General features: G+C 43.2%; 1 protein-coding gene across 1 annotated transcript in view; it reads left to right on the forward strand.

The window, feature by feature from the left end:
• The window catches only part of ADAM10 (ADAM metallopeptidase domain 10), a gene marked incomplete in the record, with an annotated part of 1,900,398 nt that overhangs the window by 756,807 nt on the left and 1,127,156 nt on the right, over positions 1 to 16,435 (forward strand). Inside the window, 1 exon segment of the mRNA XM_044078896.1 lies at positions 7,924 to 8,016. Coding sequence (XP_043934831.1) covers positions 7,924 to 8,016 — 93 coding nt within the window.

Below are 16,435 nucleotides of genomic sequence, written 5' to 3' on the forward strand. Positions count from 1 at the left end.
ACATACCTGGAGGTACTCAAATTCAAAATACTCACACTTCAGCAGCTTCTTCCCATGCTGGGCAAGGAGTCTTGGCTGGTAACGTTGGACCTCAGAGGCATACCTGCAAGTCCCTATCAGACAAGATTGCAGAAGATACCTCAGATTCTTGGCAGGTACAACGCATTATCAATTCTCTGCATTGCCCTTTGGCTTATCTACTGCGCCCAGAGTATTTACGAAATGCCTTGCATCAGTAATTGCATATTGCAGGCAACGAGGAATACAAATTTACCCATATCTGGGCGACTGCCTGATCCAAGCGGACAGCAAGGACGTTCTATTAAAGCATCTGACATTTGTAATACAACTGCTCAGTTGCCTAGGGTACACAGTAAACAAAAATAAGTCAAAGCTAATACCCTCGCAACAAATAATATTCCTGGGTGCCAGCTTAAGTACAACGGCCCAGATGGCTTTTCTCACGCCAGACAAACAACAACAATTGACTCAATACTTCAAAAAGATGGCAACTTTTACCCAGCTCACTGCAAAGAAAATCCTGCAGGCATTGGGATTCATGGCATCCTGCATTCAACTACTCCCATATGCAAAGCTGCATATGAGGAAATTACAATGGTACCTGAAAAGTGTATGGTCTCAACACAGGCACATCCTTGAATCAAGTATACCTCTCATTCCATGCCTCCAAAAAGAGTTCCTATGGTGGGCTCAAGCATGTCAAATAAACAAAGGTCTTCCTTTCGTTTTACCTCCAGCAAACCAAACTATGACAACAGATTCTTCAGACTACGCCTGGGGAGCACACATGGCAGGACAGTGCATACAGGGCAAAAATGGTCTGCAAAACAAATGCATCTTCACATCAACCAAAAGGAGATGCTAGCTGTGCAAAATGCACTGACAGCTTTCAAGGACCTCTTGCATCCAGGACAACTACTAAGGACAGACAACACCACAGTGATGTGGTACATAAACAAACAAGGAGGAGCACACTCCTGCCCTTTATGCAGACAGGCAATGACGTTGTGGAACACAGCATTGACTTACCAAGTGCAACTGCAAGCACAATTCCTGCCAGGAAAGGAAAACATATTGGCAGACAAATTAAGCAGAAATATGGCAGATCCTCATGAGTGGAGACTACACCCACAAGTATTTTCAATGATAACTCAAAGGTGGGGATGTCCAGACATAGATCTATTTGCCTCACCCAACAATTGCAAACGACAGAAATTTTGCACAAGGACTTATCACTCCTTAGCCTGGAAAGTGGAAGCCCTATCATTCAGTTGGACAGCATTGGCAGTCTATGCCTTCCCACCAATACCTCTATTGAGCAAGGTATTATCGAAAGTCAGATCAGAGAGACCACAAATGATCCTCATTGCTCCGGACTGGCCACGCCAGCACTGGTACCCATTACTAAGGAACTTGTCACAGCCCTCCATGGATCTTGCTTCCATTCCCACTACGGCTGACTCAGAAAAACTCTCTGATACTTCACAGCCAGCTCAGAACTTTAAATTTAGCTGCATGGAGAATACCTTGAATTTTCAATCAACATCAAGAATTCTCTCAAAGGACGTCCAGAATGTCATTATGGAGGCCAGAAGGCCCAGCACCAGAAAAACTTACTCAGACAAATGGAAAAGATTTTGTGCATGGAACCAGGCTAAAGGCCAAAATCCTTGGATACCTAACATTCCTCAAATACTGCAATACTTAACTGAGATGCTGCACCAAGGCCTTTCATTCTCATCCATTAAGATCCGTGCTTCAGCCATTTCAGCTCAATACAATACGGATCCTCCAATGTTTTCACACCCTTTACTACAGTAGTTTCTCAGAGGGGCTAAGAATATAAGACCCCCCAGAAAGCCCCCAACAACCTGAACTTCGTTTTAGAAAAATTAACACTGCCTCCTTTTGAACCAGCATTCTCAGCAGAACTACAATACTTGTCTTGGAAAACAGCTTTGTTGCTGGCTATTACCTCAGCACGCAGGGTCTCAGAACTACAGGCACTTATGGCAGTGGAACCTTTCATCATTTTCCATCAGAATAGGGTCTCTTTACGAACTAACCCTACCTTTATGCCAAAAGTAGTATCCAGTGTGGCTTTAAATCAGACCATTCATTTACACACCTTTTATCCAAACCCCCAGAATAAAGGAGAAAGACTCCTTCACTCTTTGGACATTCACAGACAGCTACGTTACTATTTAGATAAGACAAAGACCTTCAGAAAAACTGACCAACTCTTTGTATCCTATGCTGCAGGTTCACAAGGAAAGGCCATTTCAAAACAGACCATCTCCAAATGGATAGCACATTGTATCCGCTTTTGCTACTCGCACCATGGGAAAGCAGTGCCTGTTAATATTAGGTCCCATTCTACCAGGGCTACAGCAACCTCAGCAGCCTTTCTCATGGGGGGTTCCAACCAAGGAAATTCTGGAGGCAGCTACTTGGAGTTCAGTGCACACCTTTACCAAGCACTACCACCTTCCTTTATACTCAAAATCCAGAGCTGGTTTTGCCACTGCAGTGCTGCAAGGCATCCTAGCTTTGCCTTACCCAGTTTAGTACCAGCCACCCATCCATAGCTTTGGGATTCAACCCAAGTGTGATGACTGCAGCAGTATAACACAATGAACATAGTACAGTTTTGTACCTACCATTAATGTAGATGTTCGAGTGTATATACTGCTGCAGTCCAGGTTACCCTCCCACCATCCCCTCTACGTTCCAGGGTGTTAGTTATAGCTCCATGTTCATCAGTCAATTGGATGCATGTCTATATGGTGTATTTCCTAATAGTTAGTACTGTTGTTTATCTACTAAGGAATTTTTGCATAGCTTTTTGTTTTGCCTTCCTAGTTGGGGGCACCTGACATCTGGGGCAAGAAAAACTGAAGAAAATGGCGTTGGCTGCCTCTTTTATACCCCTGTCGCACTGACGTCAGGGAAGAAGCGACGACAACTGACGCCAGACCAAGGCTTTGGGATTCGGCCGACTGCGGGACCACCTGATGACAGGATAACCCAAGTGTGATGACTGCAGCAGTATATACACTCGAACATCTACATTAATGGTAGGTACAAAACTGTACTTTTCTCTGTTTATAACTTTAGTGACTTGGACACTAGGCCTGCACATTTTGCCTTATTGAGAAAAGGATTTTCTTTTGTTCCATGTTTTAGAACTGACATAGGCAATTAAATTTGAATGTGTGTGTTAGATGTTGCAGCAGAGGGACTTGGATGTTTATTTCCCATCCTAATAAGACCATTCTACAGAAAATATTGCAGGTTTAGATAGCTTGTTTTCATTTTTCAACTCTGTCATTTGGCCAATCTCAGAAAAGAAAACTTAACTGCATTGCCTTTATTGGACATTTGCTTCCTAGTAGCTTCCTCCCAGGAGCTTTTATTGCAGCAGATTAATCTTAAAAGTTTAATGCAGCTTTGGAGATTCTGCAACTCCACTGACCATTTTAGGGGCAGTAATAGACAGGTCTATATTAGAAGACCGAAGACGCATTCTTTCGAATGCATCTTGGTCGAACATAAAAGGCAGACAACAGAAAATATTGAAGTGGCTGTTAAGCAAATTCTTTCCGTGGTAAAGAATTTGCTTGACTGCTTCTGTACTTTGCTGTTTTCGGCAGTATAGTGCGGTCTCGTAGTTGGTATATTTAAGTAGGGGGGGGTTTGGGTGGCACAACCCCCCACTTAATGTAATGTTAGAAATTGTTTTTTATATTTTTTATGTGTGTTGAAACTGTTCTGGCACTTCGACATTGTAAGCTTTCGCTTACATAGGGTCGATTAATCACCGTTCGCTTTTTTAAGGGTTCGGTGATCTAATATAGACCCATAATAGACTATTCTAATGAAAATATTTCTTCCCTAAGAGAAACATTTGGAAGTTCAGAATCCTTTAGATTTGAACAACCTATCCAAATGGATGTGCTGCCTTCCTGTGTCATTAACTCAGCAGCAAATAAGATTATGTAATGGTGATTGGGGAACCCAATTCAACAGTCTTTCGCTACAGGGAAACTGTTAGTAAGAAAGGTAGTTGCATATTAGTCTGAAAGATATGAATGTAGTGTACGTAGTTTGTCAGAAGAAATTCCTTATTTGCAGGTCATATGCTGCACCAGGTAAGTCAGAGGTACCAGTTCTTTTCATTTTTACTTGGAGATACTTGATGTGGCGTTGGTGTTAAGCAGAGTCTTCATTTCCCATTGGTATGTCTTAGCCCTACAGATACATCTAGCAGTCTTAACTGACAAATTGGAAATAATGGCTCACGAATGGAAACTGGATCTACAGGATTTCCACGATGCTGTGCAGATGTGGGACATGCTAGAAGTGAACCCCTCTGTCATGCATTGTAACTGTCAACTGCAAACCTATAGATTCTTGGTTCCTCACCATTCAGTTTGGAGAACAGACTGGTTTTCATTGTTGTGTAGTGGGAATATACTTGTATATGCCTTCTTCCTTTGTTTCCTCTGATTCAAAAAGTGCTCTTTGGAGGGACAAAGTGGACCTCATTCTCCTTGCTCCTCCTTGGCCAGAACAGCTGTGGTTCTTATCCACTTTCCTTCCATCGCTTTTACGTCTGCTAAAGATTTTTCCTGCTTCATGAGGAAGGTGGAGTACTACATCCTGTTTTCATTGACTCTTGCTGTTTGAGTTTGAAGACTAGACTGTGAATTCCCAACATTGATTCCTTTTCTAGCCAAATGTCATACATTCTGGAGGAAGTTTGAAGACCTACTACAAGGAGGCATTTCCCTCAGTAGAGGACAGTATTTGCCCTTTTGACAGACACAGAAAACTTTGAAACATTGACGTGTCTGGGATTATCCAAACCCACTGTTTGAATCAGATTTATTTATTTGTTGATTGACTGAATGACTGTCATTTATTTTCTGGGTTGGTCCAGCTGGGTAGATAAGTTATCCCTTTTCAGCAGAGGCCCAGGGGCAAAAGCTCTGAAGCAGCCACACAATACAATACAAAGATCCAACAACAATGAATCGTCTTGCATACACAGCATGTAAACATTACCAGTGACAATGGTATTTATAGATTGTTTAATTGAAAGTGCAGGTGTCCTTGTATACAAAAACAGTTTTGTAGTAGTAGTTTTTTATTGCATAGTTTTGTATTTCATTCAAATGCATCTGTTTGCAATGTTATCCATGTACAGCAGCAAACCAGTTTGTCTTTTCTGAAAGTTGTTCTGTATTTTGCACATCCTTTAAGATAGGTGTGCTTCCTGAGATTGGAGTTTTGTGAAGTTGATTTTTGGCCATTTCAATCAGCAGATACAGTGGACATTGTGTGCTTCTCGGAAACACCTTTTCTGGTTACTGTAACCTCAGAAAGAAGGATTTCAGAGTTTATTTACTTGTACATTTCTTCATTCATTTCATTTATTCATTCGACCTTTGTTGACCTGGTTAGTCCAGTTAAGCCAGCAGCCTCTTTACAAGGGAGACGTGAGGGCTGTTCATTCTGATTAGGGGAAGTTTGGGCAGGGCATTAGAGAACCTTTTCTACCTTTCTCAGTAAGGGGATCTTGGATATCCAAATGAGCTAACACCAAGGCAGCCAGCTGGGACTTTGCTTTAGTGTCTTATCTAAAGAATAGCGCACACAGGAATGCAGCACCATCCCTTGTACTACACTGTAGTGTCAGTACTGGAAAAAAATTAATCCAGTCACCTGATCTGAGAGTAAAACCCACAGCCTTCTGATCTTCCAGCACCAAAGGCAAGTGTGCTGCTTGTTGAAGCCACCATGCACCTTATTTATTTTTAAATCTTGAAAGGGTTTCTCTAAGACTAATCCTCTAGCCATCCATCCATCCTCAACCCGTTTTCTTATTTTGCACATGGGGTCGGGGTGTCGCATCAGCAGTGGCAATCATCTCGAGCCAAGGTTTACATCGCCGGGTGGCTAGCCCTGTCAGGGTAGTTCGTTCTTACCACTCACTTGCACGCACAGACACACCTATGGCCAATTTAGAGTGTCCAATCTACCTACTGCATGTCTTTGGAATTTGGGAGGAAACCGGAGCACCTGGAGGAAACCCACGTGACCACAGGGAGAACATGCAGACTCCGCACAGAAAGCACCTCATCTGATTTTCGAACCGGAGAACCTCCTGTTGTGAGCTGACAACACTAACTGCTGCACCACCGAGGCCACCCTAAGATTAATCCTCTGTCGTACCTAGGTTAATGTCAGCACTTTTACTCCATTCATTTTTGTTTGTTTACCCAGACGACCAAAATTAAGGGAGCATTCCTTGCATATGCTGATGTGAAGATACCTCTAAAGATACTATACCAGGAACATGTGTGTCCTCAGGAAAACAGACTAGAGTATCTGGCTCACTGTATTGCCTTTTGTTAAGTGTGATAAACATTTGTAAGGCACTGTCAGAGCGCATTCCATTAGAGTAGTAGCACCAGCAGATTACCAAGGAAAACATTTCTGCACAGGATATTTTTGAAGCTGCCTTGTAGAGTTTGGGAAGCCTGTCCGTAAACTGACAACAGCAGCAAATCTATTGAATGACATTAGATCCAAGAAAAGCTGCCAGAGCCGCTTTGCCAACTGTGGAGTTTTTCTATCTACTCCACTGTTGTGCAACCACAGAGTAGATGTGTATAAATTTGAGAATGTGGGTGATGACCCCCCCCCCCACGTGGGGGTGGGGTGCAAGGGGCTTGCCCCTTGCAAAAAAAAATAAAAACTTTGAGGTTCATCAGAAGCTGTTTTGGGACGTTTGTCTTTGTACTATTATTCATTAGATTCGCTCTTAATGGATTGATTTGCTTTTGTGCTACATCACATGCCTTCAAAAATATTGCAAGTTGGAAGCACAGTCTGGTGGGAGGTCAGAGTTTGGCACAGTTTTGCTGCAAGGTACTCTTGTAACTGTCTGCCTCCCAAGTTTAATAAAGTGCTACTTGGGATTTTACCCAGATGTAATGTTCTTTTTTTTTTAATTTATTTATTTTAAAATGACCTTCCCTGAGGAAGGTAGTACAGTTGTACAAGGTTGGATGGTGCAGTGGTTGCATTGTCGCCTCACAGCAAGAGGTTCTTAAGTTCGATTCTCTGCTGGTGTGCCTTCTGTGTGGAGTCTGCATGTCCTCCCTGCATTTGTGTGGGTTTCCTCCGAGTGATCCAGCTTCCACCCTTGTTAGAAAGACATGCGTCTGGAGTGTTAATCCCTGGGCCTCTGCTGAAAATTGGTTTTGTTTCAAGTCAGACTTTCCCGGTTAACAAATGTTAAATAAAATAAAAAATCAGATTAATGGTAAAGCTTCACTTAGTTACTATTAGAAATATTTTGCTTTTTCTGAGTGCATGTGTATATTTTAGGTTTGTTTATTGTTTTTGTCCAACATTGGGCATTTGTTTACCACATGCATAGTTCCATGTAGGACTTCCAAACTTGAAAATCAAGTAGAGCATGATAATGGTGGTTGTATATAGCAGTCCCATTCTGCATTCATCCGTACCTTCCCAAGAATGAGACCAGAGAGGAAGGGAACAGCTGAAAACTACGTCCTGTAGACATGAAATAGTTGAGTAAACTTAAATGTCATGATTTGTTGTTGAGACCTCCACTTGAAGGTCTTTGCTGTTTTGACAAATGCCTTATACAGGAGTACTTTCTTTGTACAGTGACTTTATTTTGTTACTCATTTTGTTACCAGTTGTGTCACTTGATGTTTTACTTTCAAAAAAATAATTTTAATGTTAAGGAAATTGTGATGTTTTGCAACCACTTGTTTGGAGTTATTGTTTAATTATAAATCTGTGTCTTGAACGTACCATTCAGCACTGCAATTTTGACATTATGCATTTTTTTCCTGTTTACAGATTTCTAGCCATGTTAAAGCTATTGACACCATTTACCAAACAACTGATTTCAAAGGCATACGAAACATTAGTTTCATGGTCAAAAGAATTAGGGTAAGTTTTTGTTGTAATTAAACTTTTCATGTTAGACGTTCATGTCATTTTTGCTATGGGAGAGGTTTAAAAATAATTTAATAAAATGACATTTTTGGCAGACGTGAATGACGCACTTTCTCTCTGTCTGAAACATTACCAGAGTAAGGCTATGCATTGTGTGCTAGATTTGAAGTGAGGCAAACCAAGAGGGCACTATGACCTGCGAATGAATCATTAGTGGATGATTCAGAAGAGTGAACTAACAGCAGTAAATCGGAGAAATATCCAAAACGGAAAATCTCAAAGCTTTTGTCTTTAATAGTAAACATTATCAGCTTATATTTACACCAAGATTAAAATGGCAGTTGTCAGTCACCTCTGCACCAATAAAATGTTCACTGGCTTCAGCTGCTCCCATTTACTCATAATCCACTGTGCCCCTCCATCTTACTTTAGATGTTGTCAAAATGTACAGGCAAAGTTATAAATGGCCCTGGGCTTCCCTTTTTCAAAGGTGTGTGTTGACATTTTCCTTTTCTTGTAGCATCTTAACAGTTTTGGATTTGTTTCAATGAGTTTACTTCTGTGATCCTTCCAGAACATTCCATTTTGTTGATTTGGTGGTAATTTTTTTTTGTTTGTTTCCTTTGCCCCACAGGGCAGTTTCCTTGCCTTTAGATTTTTATGCAGTTGCTATAGCTGCAGATTGATGCTGGATTGCTGGAGTTACTTTGTGTTCTTGTTAGATTTTTTCTTGTAGTGCTCTGCCATTAATGTGTTAGAGGGCATGGAGAAAGCAGGTTTCTTCAAGTGTGTTTCATGTGGGCACAAGTTGCCTTCCCCCAAGATAAACATATGAAGTACGTAGTGTAGTTGAGTCATACTCATGTTAAAACTGGCTGAGTGAAGAATATTGATAGACTAAACCTGGTTCCACAGTGTGGACAGGTGGTTGCTGTTACTGTGATGTCCTTCAAGAATGCAACTGCAGTCATAACATATGGGTTGTCCTGCCTCAGGCAGCCCTCGGTCGGCCGAATTCCAAAGTCTGGGTCCGGCGTCGGCTGGTGTCGCCTCCTCTCCGACGTCAGAACGGCTGGAGTATAAAGGCATCGGCCGACACCATCTTCTTCAGTCTTTCTTGCCGCGGTGCCCGAAGCAGAAGCAGTTCGCAAGTGCCGGTCGGTCAGCTCCTGTGTTTTCAGTACCGAAGTCATCTAAAAGCTAAGTACCCCATTGGGGAACATTTTTTCTTGCCTCAGCCGATGTCAGAACAAATTGAGAAAGTTAATAATTGTTTGTCTTGTGGTAAACAAATACCTCATAAGGACTTCCATTCTTATTGCCTCCCTTGCCTGGGCCCAGACCACGACGTCTCGGCCTGTGCTGCCTGTGCTTGCTTTAATAAGCGCACTCTCAGGCGCGGGCAGAATTTGCCGAAGACTTTTTCGGCGAATCTTTCGCTTATATCATGCCGTCGGAACTACCGATAACTCAATCTACCAAAAAACGAAAGGACCGGGACCAACATCCTCGGCCCGCGTCCTCCACCGATACTCCTCCTAAACCCTCCGCGAGTGCTTCGGTCCCTTCGGAAGCGGTAATTCAACCGCTCCAGGCCGACACAGCGTTAACACGTCCTTCGGTCTCTGAGTCTACACCGGTGCCGGTTGTTGATTTTCCTCCAGAAACCGAAGTTCTGGATCTACCCGACACCATTCCTGTGGACAAGGTTACTCCTGCACATGGGGCAGCTAGGCCTCCTGTATCCATGTCCATCAAGGCCTTTGCATGTGCTAAGGCCGCCAGCCAGGCCAAGGCCCATCCTAAACCTACTGCCCAGGCCCCTTCTTCTGATAAACAGATCATGTCTCTTGCTGCAGATCTTATTTCTCTTATCAAGGGGTCTCAGCCTCATCCAGACAGAGGTTCTCAGCCGCCTGCAGAGAAAAGGCCCAGAACTGAGCAGGCCGACAACCTCTCTTCAGATGAAGCCTCTAGGGATTCTGAGCATTCAGATACCCAAGAAGAATCCTTCCAGGCCTATGAGGACTCTGATGCTGAGGAATCAATTCCCTCTGCCTCTCCTCCAGAGGATTTTTCGTTCGGTGAAGTCCTACACTCTATGAGGGAGCATTTTAAATGGCAGGGTCAGGAATTCTCCGATTCCAGGAAAAGGCTACGTACCTTCCTCAAGCTACCCCAGCAGAGACCTTTAGCTATCCCTCCAGTTATGGATGTGTTGGATGATGTTTTCTCTGACTCCAGTGCTAACCCTGATTCTCTCCCTCCTGCTCCTGTCAAGCCAGACAGATATTATAGGGTCCGTGACACCCACAAACATCTCTTTAAGGCCCATTCTGTGGATCTAGAAGCTATTTCACAGGGCCCCAAGGGAGTGGCTACTTCCACAGCCAAGAATCCACTGCCAGCGGATAGGGAAGCTAGGTCCCTGGAGAGATGGGGTAAAAAAGTTTATACCTCTACCACCCTGGCCATGAGGTCACTTGACTGCCTTTTTCATATGTTTCAGTACCAGGATTTTTTACTGGATGATTTACAGAAAAAGCTAGCCTCTCCTGAGTCTATTGATAGAAAGGCATTGCAGGATTTAGTACATAACACTCAGCAGGTTAGCAATAATTTTCTTCAGTGTGGTTATGATGCATTGGAGGCTTCATGTAGGGCAGCTATGACTGGGGCTGTTATACGTAGACATGCTTGGTTAAAAGAACAGCCACTGCCAGACCATGTTAAAGTAAAGTTACTTGATGCACCTCTGGAAAAACAGAAGCTTTTTGGTGCTAATGCACAAGATGTGTTGAAGTCCTTTGAGGAAAAAGCTAAATCAGTACAGACAGTCAAAGATTTCCTCCAGGTTCAGCCACCCAGATTCAGCAGGAATTGACCTTCAAAGAATTGGTCCTTTCCAGACACTGACAAGTTTCAAAGGGGAAAAAACAGTCGTGCCCGAGGTAGAGGGCAATACCGAGGCTCCTACAGGGGCCGCCAATGGCAACCACCAAATCAAAGAAGTGGCGCAGGCAGTCCAGCTGCACCACAAGGACAACCACAGTGACTTGACTTTCATACCGTCTACGAAGGCTCAAAGAGAAGCACCTTTGGGCGGAAAATTATCCTTATTCTCAAAAAACTGGCATATCTTAACCAAGGACAACTGGATTCTGGATTTAATAGACAAAGGTTACAGATTCCACTTTCTTACTTTACCAATAAGACAAGGCATGCCAAACCTGCCACTTCATCAAAGGGCAGAGGCACTCATTCAAGTTTCAAAGCTGTTAAATATAAAAGCAATAGAAAAGGTCCCTCCACAGGAACAAGGCCAGGGATTTTATTCAAGACTGTTCCTTGTTCCAAGAAAGGAAAACAAATGGAGGCCTATACTGGACTTGTCTACTCTAAATACTTATCTCATTGTGCCAAAGTTCAAAATGCTGACGTTGCAGCAACTCCTCCCCATGCTGGGCAAGGGGTCTTGGCTGGTCACTCTGGACCTCAAGGAGGCATACCTGCATGTCCCAATCAGACAAAGCTGCAGAAGATACCTCAGATTTCTTGCAGAGACAGAGCATTATCAATTCTCAGCATTGCCGTTTGGCTTATCTACTGCGCCTAGAGTGTTCACGAAATGCCTGGCATCAGTAGTGGCACACTGCAGACTCCAGGGGATTCAAATATACCCCTACCTGGACGACTGCCTCATACAAGCAGACAACAAACAAACCTTGATAGCAAACTTGGACTATGTCATTCAATTACTACAGGCCTTGGGATACACAGTCAAAATTCAGAAATCAAGACTTCTGCCATCCCAACAAATTATTTTCCTAGGAGCCAAACTGGACACAAAAACACAAATGGCTTATCTCACAGAGGAAAAACAACAGCAGTTACCAGAGTACTTCAAAGGCCTAGCAAAGCTCTCCCAGCTGACTGCAAGGAAAATCCTGCAGGCCCTGGGGTTCATGGCATCTTGCATTCTTCTGATACCTTTGCCAAGACTTCATATGAGAAAGCTGCAATGGTACTTAAAAAGCTTATGGTCCCAACACAGCCAAAGCCTAGAGGACGTAATCCCACTCATTCCATGTCTGCAAAGAGAATTTTTGTGGTGGGCTCAAGCAAGTCAGTTAAACAAAGGCATGTCTTTCAACAAACCTCAAGCAGGTCAAATGATTACAACAGACGCCTCAGACCATGGATGGGGGACGCACATGGAGGGCAGATGCATTCAAGGTCAATGGACACCAAGGGAAAGGCATCTGCACATAAACCAAAAAGAGATGTTGGCAGTGATACATGCAATCGAGACTTTCGAAAAATCACTTCAACAAGGACATTTGCTAATAAGGACAGACAACACCACTGTTATGTGGTATATAAACAAGCAGGGAGGCACTCATTCTTATCCCCTCTGCAGACTAACAATGATTCTCTGAGAAAAATCCCTAAGTCTGAAGATACATTTGCAATCCCAGTTTGTGCCAGGCAAGGACAATGTACTGGCGGACAAGCTGAGCAGAAATTTCTTGGATCCACACGAATGGATGCTGCATCCTCACATTTTCTCACAAATAACAAGGACATGGGGAAGACCGGACATAGATCTCTTTGCTTCTCACATGAGTCATCACCTGGAAAAGTTCTGTACAAGGACCCACCATCCTCTAGCCTGGAAAACAGATGCTCTCTCCTTCAGCTGGAATTCCCTAACAATTTATGCATTCCCTCCTCTACCACTGCTGACCAAGGTGATACTGACGATCAAAGCAGAACAACCAACAGGCATTTTGATAGCTCCAGACTGGCCAAGGCAGCACTGGTACCCATTGCTGTTGAGCATAACTCGGACCAAACCGTGGCCTCTGCCCCTATGGCCTCTGCTTCTAACACAACACAATTATAGGACTGTTCATCAAAACCTGAAAACATTGCATCTGACAGCCTGGAGGTTACCATAACTCCTTCCGGTATCTCTCTTTCCAAAAAAGTTCAAGAGAGCTTACTGGAAGCACGCAGACCTTCCACCAGAAAAACTTATTCAGCCAAGTGGAAGAGATTCATCATCTGGAATGCTAACAGGGGTCAGGATACAACAGTATTGAGTATACCTCAGATATTGGAATACTTGGCAGAAATGTTTCATACTGGTCTCTCATATTCTTCCATAAAGATTCATGCCTCAGCAATCTCAGCAAAATACAATTGTGATCCACCTGTATTTTCACATCCTTTGCTAAGACAGTTCCTAAGAGGGATAAAGAATATCAAACCTCCCAGGAAACCGCCAGTACCTGCATGGGACCTCAATTTCGTCTTGGAAAAATTAACTCTTTCTCCCTTTGAACCAGCAGCAACTTCAGAAATGCAATTTCTCTCATGGAAAACGGTTTTCCTATTGGCAATCACATCAGCAAGAAGAGTCTCGGAGATACAGGCACTCATGGCAGTACCTCCTTTTCTCATTTTTCATCAGGACAGAGTCTCTCTAAGAACCAATCCTTCATTCATGCCAAAAGTAATTTCCAGGGTGTCTCTAAATCAAGCCATTCACTTGCCTACTTTCTTCCCCAATCCTCAAAACGGGGGAAGCACTGCTGCATACTTTGGACATACACAGACAACTACGCTACTACTTGGACAGAACTAAGGCCACCAGAAAGTCTGACCAACTGCTTGTAGCCTATGCTGCTGGAGTACAAGGAAAAGCAATCTCCAAACAAACAATTTCCAAATGGATTGGACACTGCATCAGATTCTGCTATTCTTTTCATGGAAAAGGTGTGCCAGCCAATATTAGGCCACACTCCACCAGAGCTATAGCCAAGCCACATCCACAGCTTTCCTAAGAGGAGTGGCTACAAAGGACATTCTAGAGGCTGCTACATGGAGCTCCGTGCATACATTTACCAAGCACTACAACCTGCCTTTTATACTCCAGATCCCGAGCAGGCTTTGCTTCGGCAGTCCTGCAGGGCATTTTAGCTACACCATCACTTTCTTAGTTCCAGCCACCCCCAGCTTGGCTATGGTATTCAACCCATATGTTATGACTGCAGTTGCATTCTTGAAGGACATAGTACAGTTTTGTACTTACCATAAATGTAGATGTCCGATAGATATGCAACTGCAGTCGGATTTTCCCACCCTCCTACCCCTCTGCAACCTTCTGTATGGGTCCACTACCCCTGTTCCTATTAGCTGGGGGTATCTCCTATGGTGTATCTGTTTATTACTGTTGTGCATGTCTGGAATTGTTTATCCATTCACCAAATTTAGCCTTTCTAGGAGGGCACCTGGCATATGGGGCAAGAAACACTGAAGAAGATGGTGTCGGCCGATGCCTTTATAATCCAGCCGTTCTGACGTCGGAGAGGAGGCGACACCAGCCGACGCCGGACCCAGACTTTGGAATCCGGCCGACCGAGGGCTGCCTGAGGCAGGACAACCCATATGTTATGACTGCAGTTGCATATCTATCTGACATCTACATTTATGGTAGGTACAAAACTGTACTTTCCATGCAACTGGTGTTTAACAAACCTGGCACTGGAGGAATTAAGTAGGGAGAGGAGTAAAAGGGTGTAGCCAGCTCACCTCTCCTAAAGGGAGTGGAAGGGGGTTGCATGCACTTGTGTGTGCAGTCTTCTGAGTGGAGACTTGAGAAACTGCTGCTCCTGCTCTGAGGAGAATGGTAGTGCTACTTAGAGAGAATGCCCATTGCTTAAGTAAGGTGACGTGCAGACCTTCTCCCAGCACCTGGCACCTAGCAGTCTGTGTACAGTTAGTTTTTCCTTTTCTCCACAGCCCTAACACACACACACACACACACACACACACACACACACACACACACACACACACACACACATGCACACGCACAGACAGACAAAAATTACCCACTGGCTGTGTAAATGAAGGTTGCTGTTGGTCAACCCTCACCCAGTGAAGAGCCACTTGATGAGGGAGTGTGTTGATGGTGAGGATGGTTGACAGACAGCAGGTTTAAAGAGATGTAAGAGTCATGATAGGTAGAAGTTAATTCTGAATAATCTATTGGAGTCATTTTTGTGTAAATTCTGTTTTGGCTAAAAGGGTAGCAAAGGCTTATTTTGAAGAGTGTCCTTGTCCCAGGTCAGATTTTGCTCACAGAGATGGTGTCTCCTCCCTTTCTAAGGTGGACTTCTGCGTGTAAGGAGCTCCCACTCTTTAGGGCCAGTGATGTATTTGCCAGGTGATGAGTCCAGTGATTTGGAGTATGAAACTAGTTTAACCTAACATTCTTAGTCCCATAGAAATTCACCAATTGCAGATTTGAATGATGTAACAATATTCTTAACCTTCCTCTTCTGCCAGTTACCTCTGTTCCTCACTAACTAGCTATTTATAACTCCTAATCCAGATATTGTCCTTTCTGTTTTCCTTTCAATGTCACACGTGCTTCTAACCTACTGTTTAACTAAATCTATTAATCTGTTTTACTGTGTTTCTGGGTAGTTTTTCTTTTGCATTTACATAAGTTTATAGGTGTGTACTAGGCTCCTGACCACCAGGGCTCTTATAAGCCTAGCCATGCAACCCAGCCCAATTTGGCCCTTGTGTATCATGGGCTTTTATTAGAAAGGATTTATGTTAGGAAGTTTCTAGGAGTTGTGGCAGGGGTATGTCTGCCTCTTTATCTGTTCATGTTACTTTTGTATGCCTCTTGCCTAACTGTGTTTAGCTTTTTTGACTCATTTTTGTTTTGTATATTTACTTAGCTGTACATACCAGAATCTCTATTTCTAATGTGGGTTTAGTTACTAAGACTAATGGATGTTTCTGATATCAGAGAAAGAAGCTTCATAGAGACCAGACTTGGATCTTTCCTTTCTAAACCAGTTTGCGAAAGTTCCAAAGTTCAAAAACATTATCCCTTTACAACCTTTTACCTTGCATTCCCCATTTGTTTTTTCGTTAACCTAGATGTAAAGAATGCTTATCACATTCCTACAGCACCAGATTTTAGATGTTTCTTGAGGTTTTCTGTGTCTAGATTACACTTTCAGTTCTTGGCTTTACCCTTTTTGTTATCCCCTTCTCTGAGGGTATTCACTAAGTGTCTAGCTCCAGTAATGACCTACTGCACTCTGTAGGGTATTCACATGTTTTCGTTGTTTAGACAACTTGCTGTTATTTGCAGAATCTTTTCAAAGTGTCAGGAATGTCTTAATTGGATGAGTGAGATCCTTCACAGACTGGGGTTTCAGGAGAGCGTCCAAAAGTCTTGCCTGACTCCTCACTGGATTGTTTTCCTGAGGTGTCTCCTAGATACCTTAGTTCAAAGAGCTTTTCTTCCCCAGGAAAAAAATAAATCTGTATTTAGATGTGTTCCATAGTGTTTCTGCTAAGACCAAGACCACAAGCCAGGAAA

Source organism: Protopterus annectens, chromosome 7.part1 (genome assembly GCF_019279795.1).
Source record: "Protopterus annectens isolate FY-2018-M chromosome 7.part1, PAN1.0, whole genome shotgun sequence".
Taxonomy (NCBI): domain Eukaryota; kingdom Metazoa; phylum Chordata; order Ceratodontiformes; family Protopteridae; genus Protopterus; species Protopterus annectens.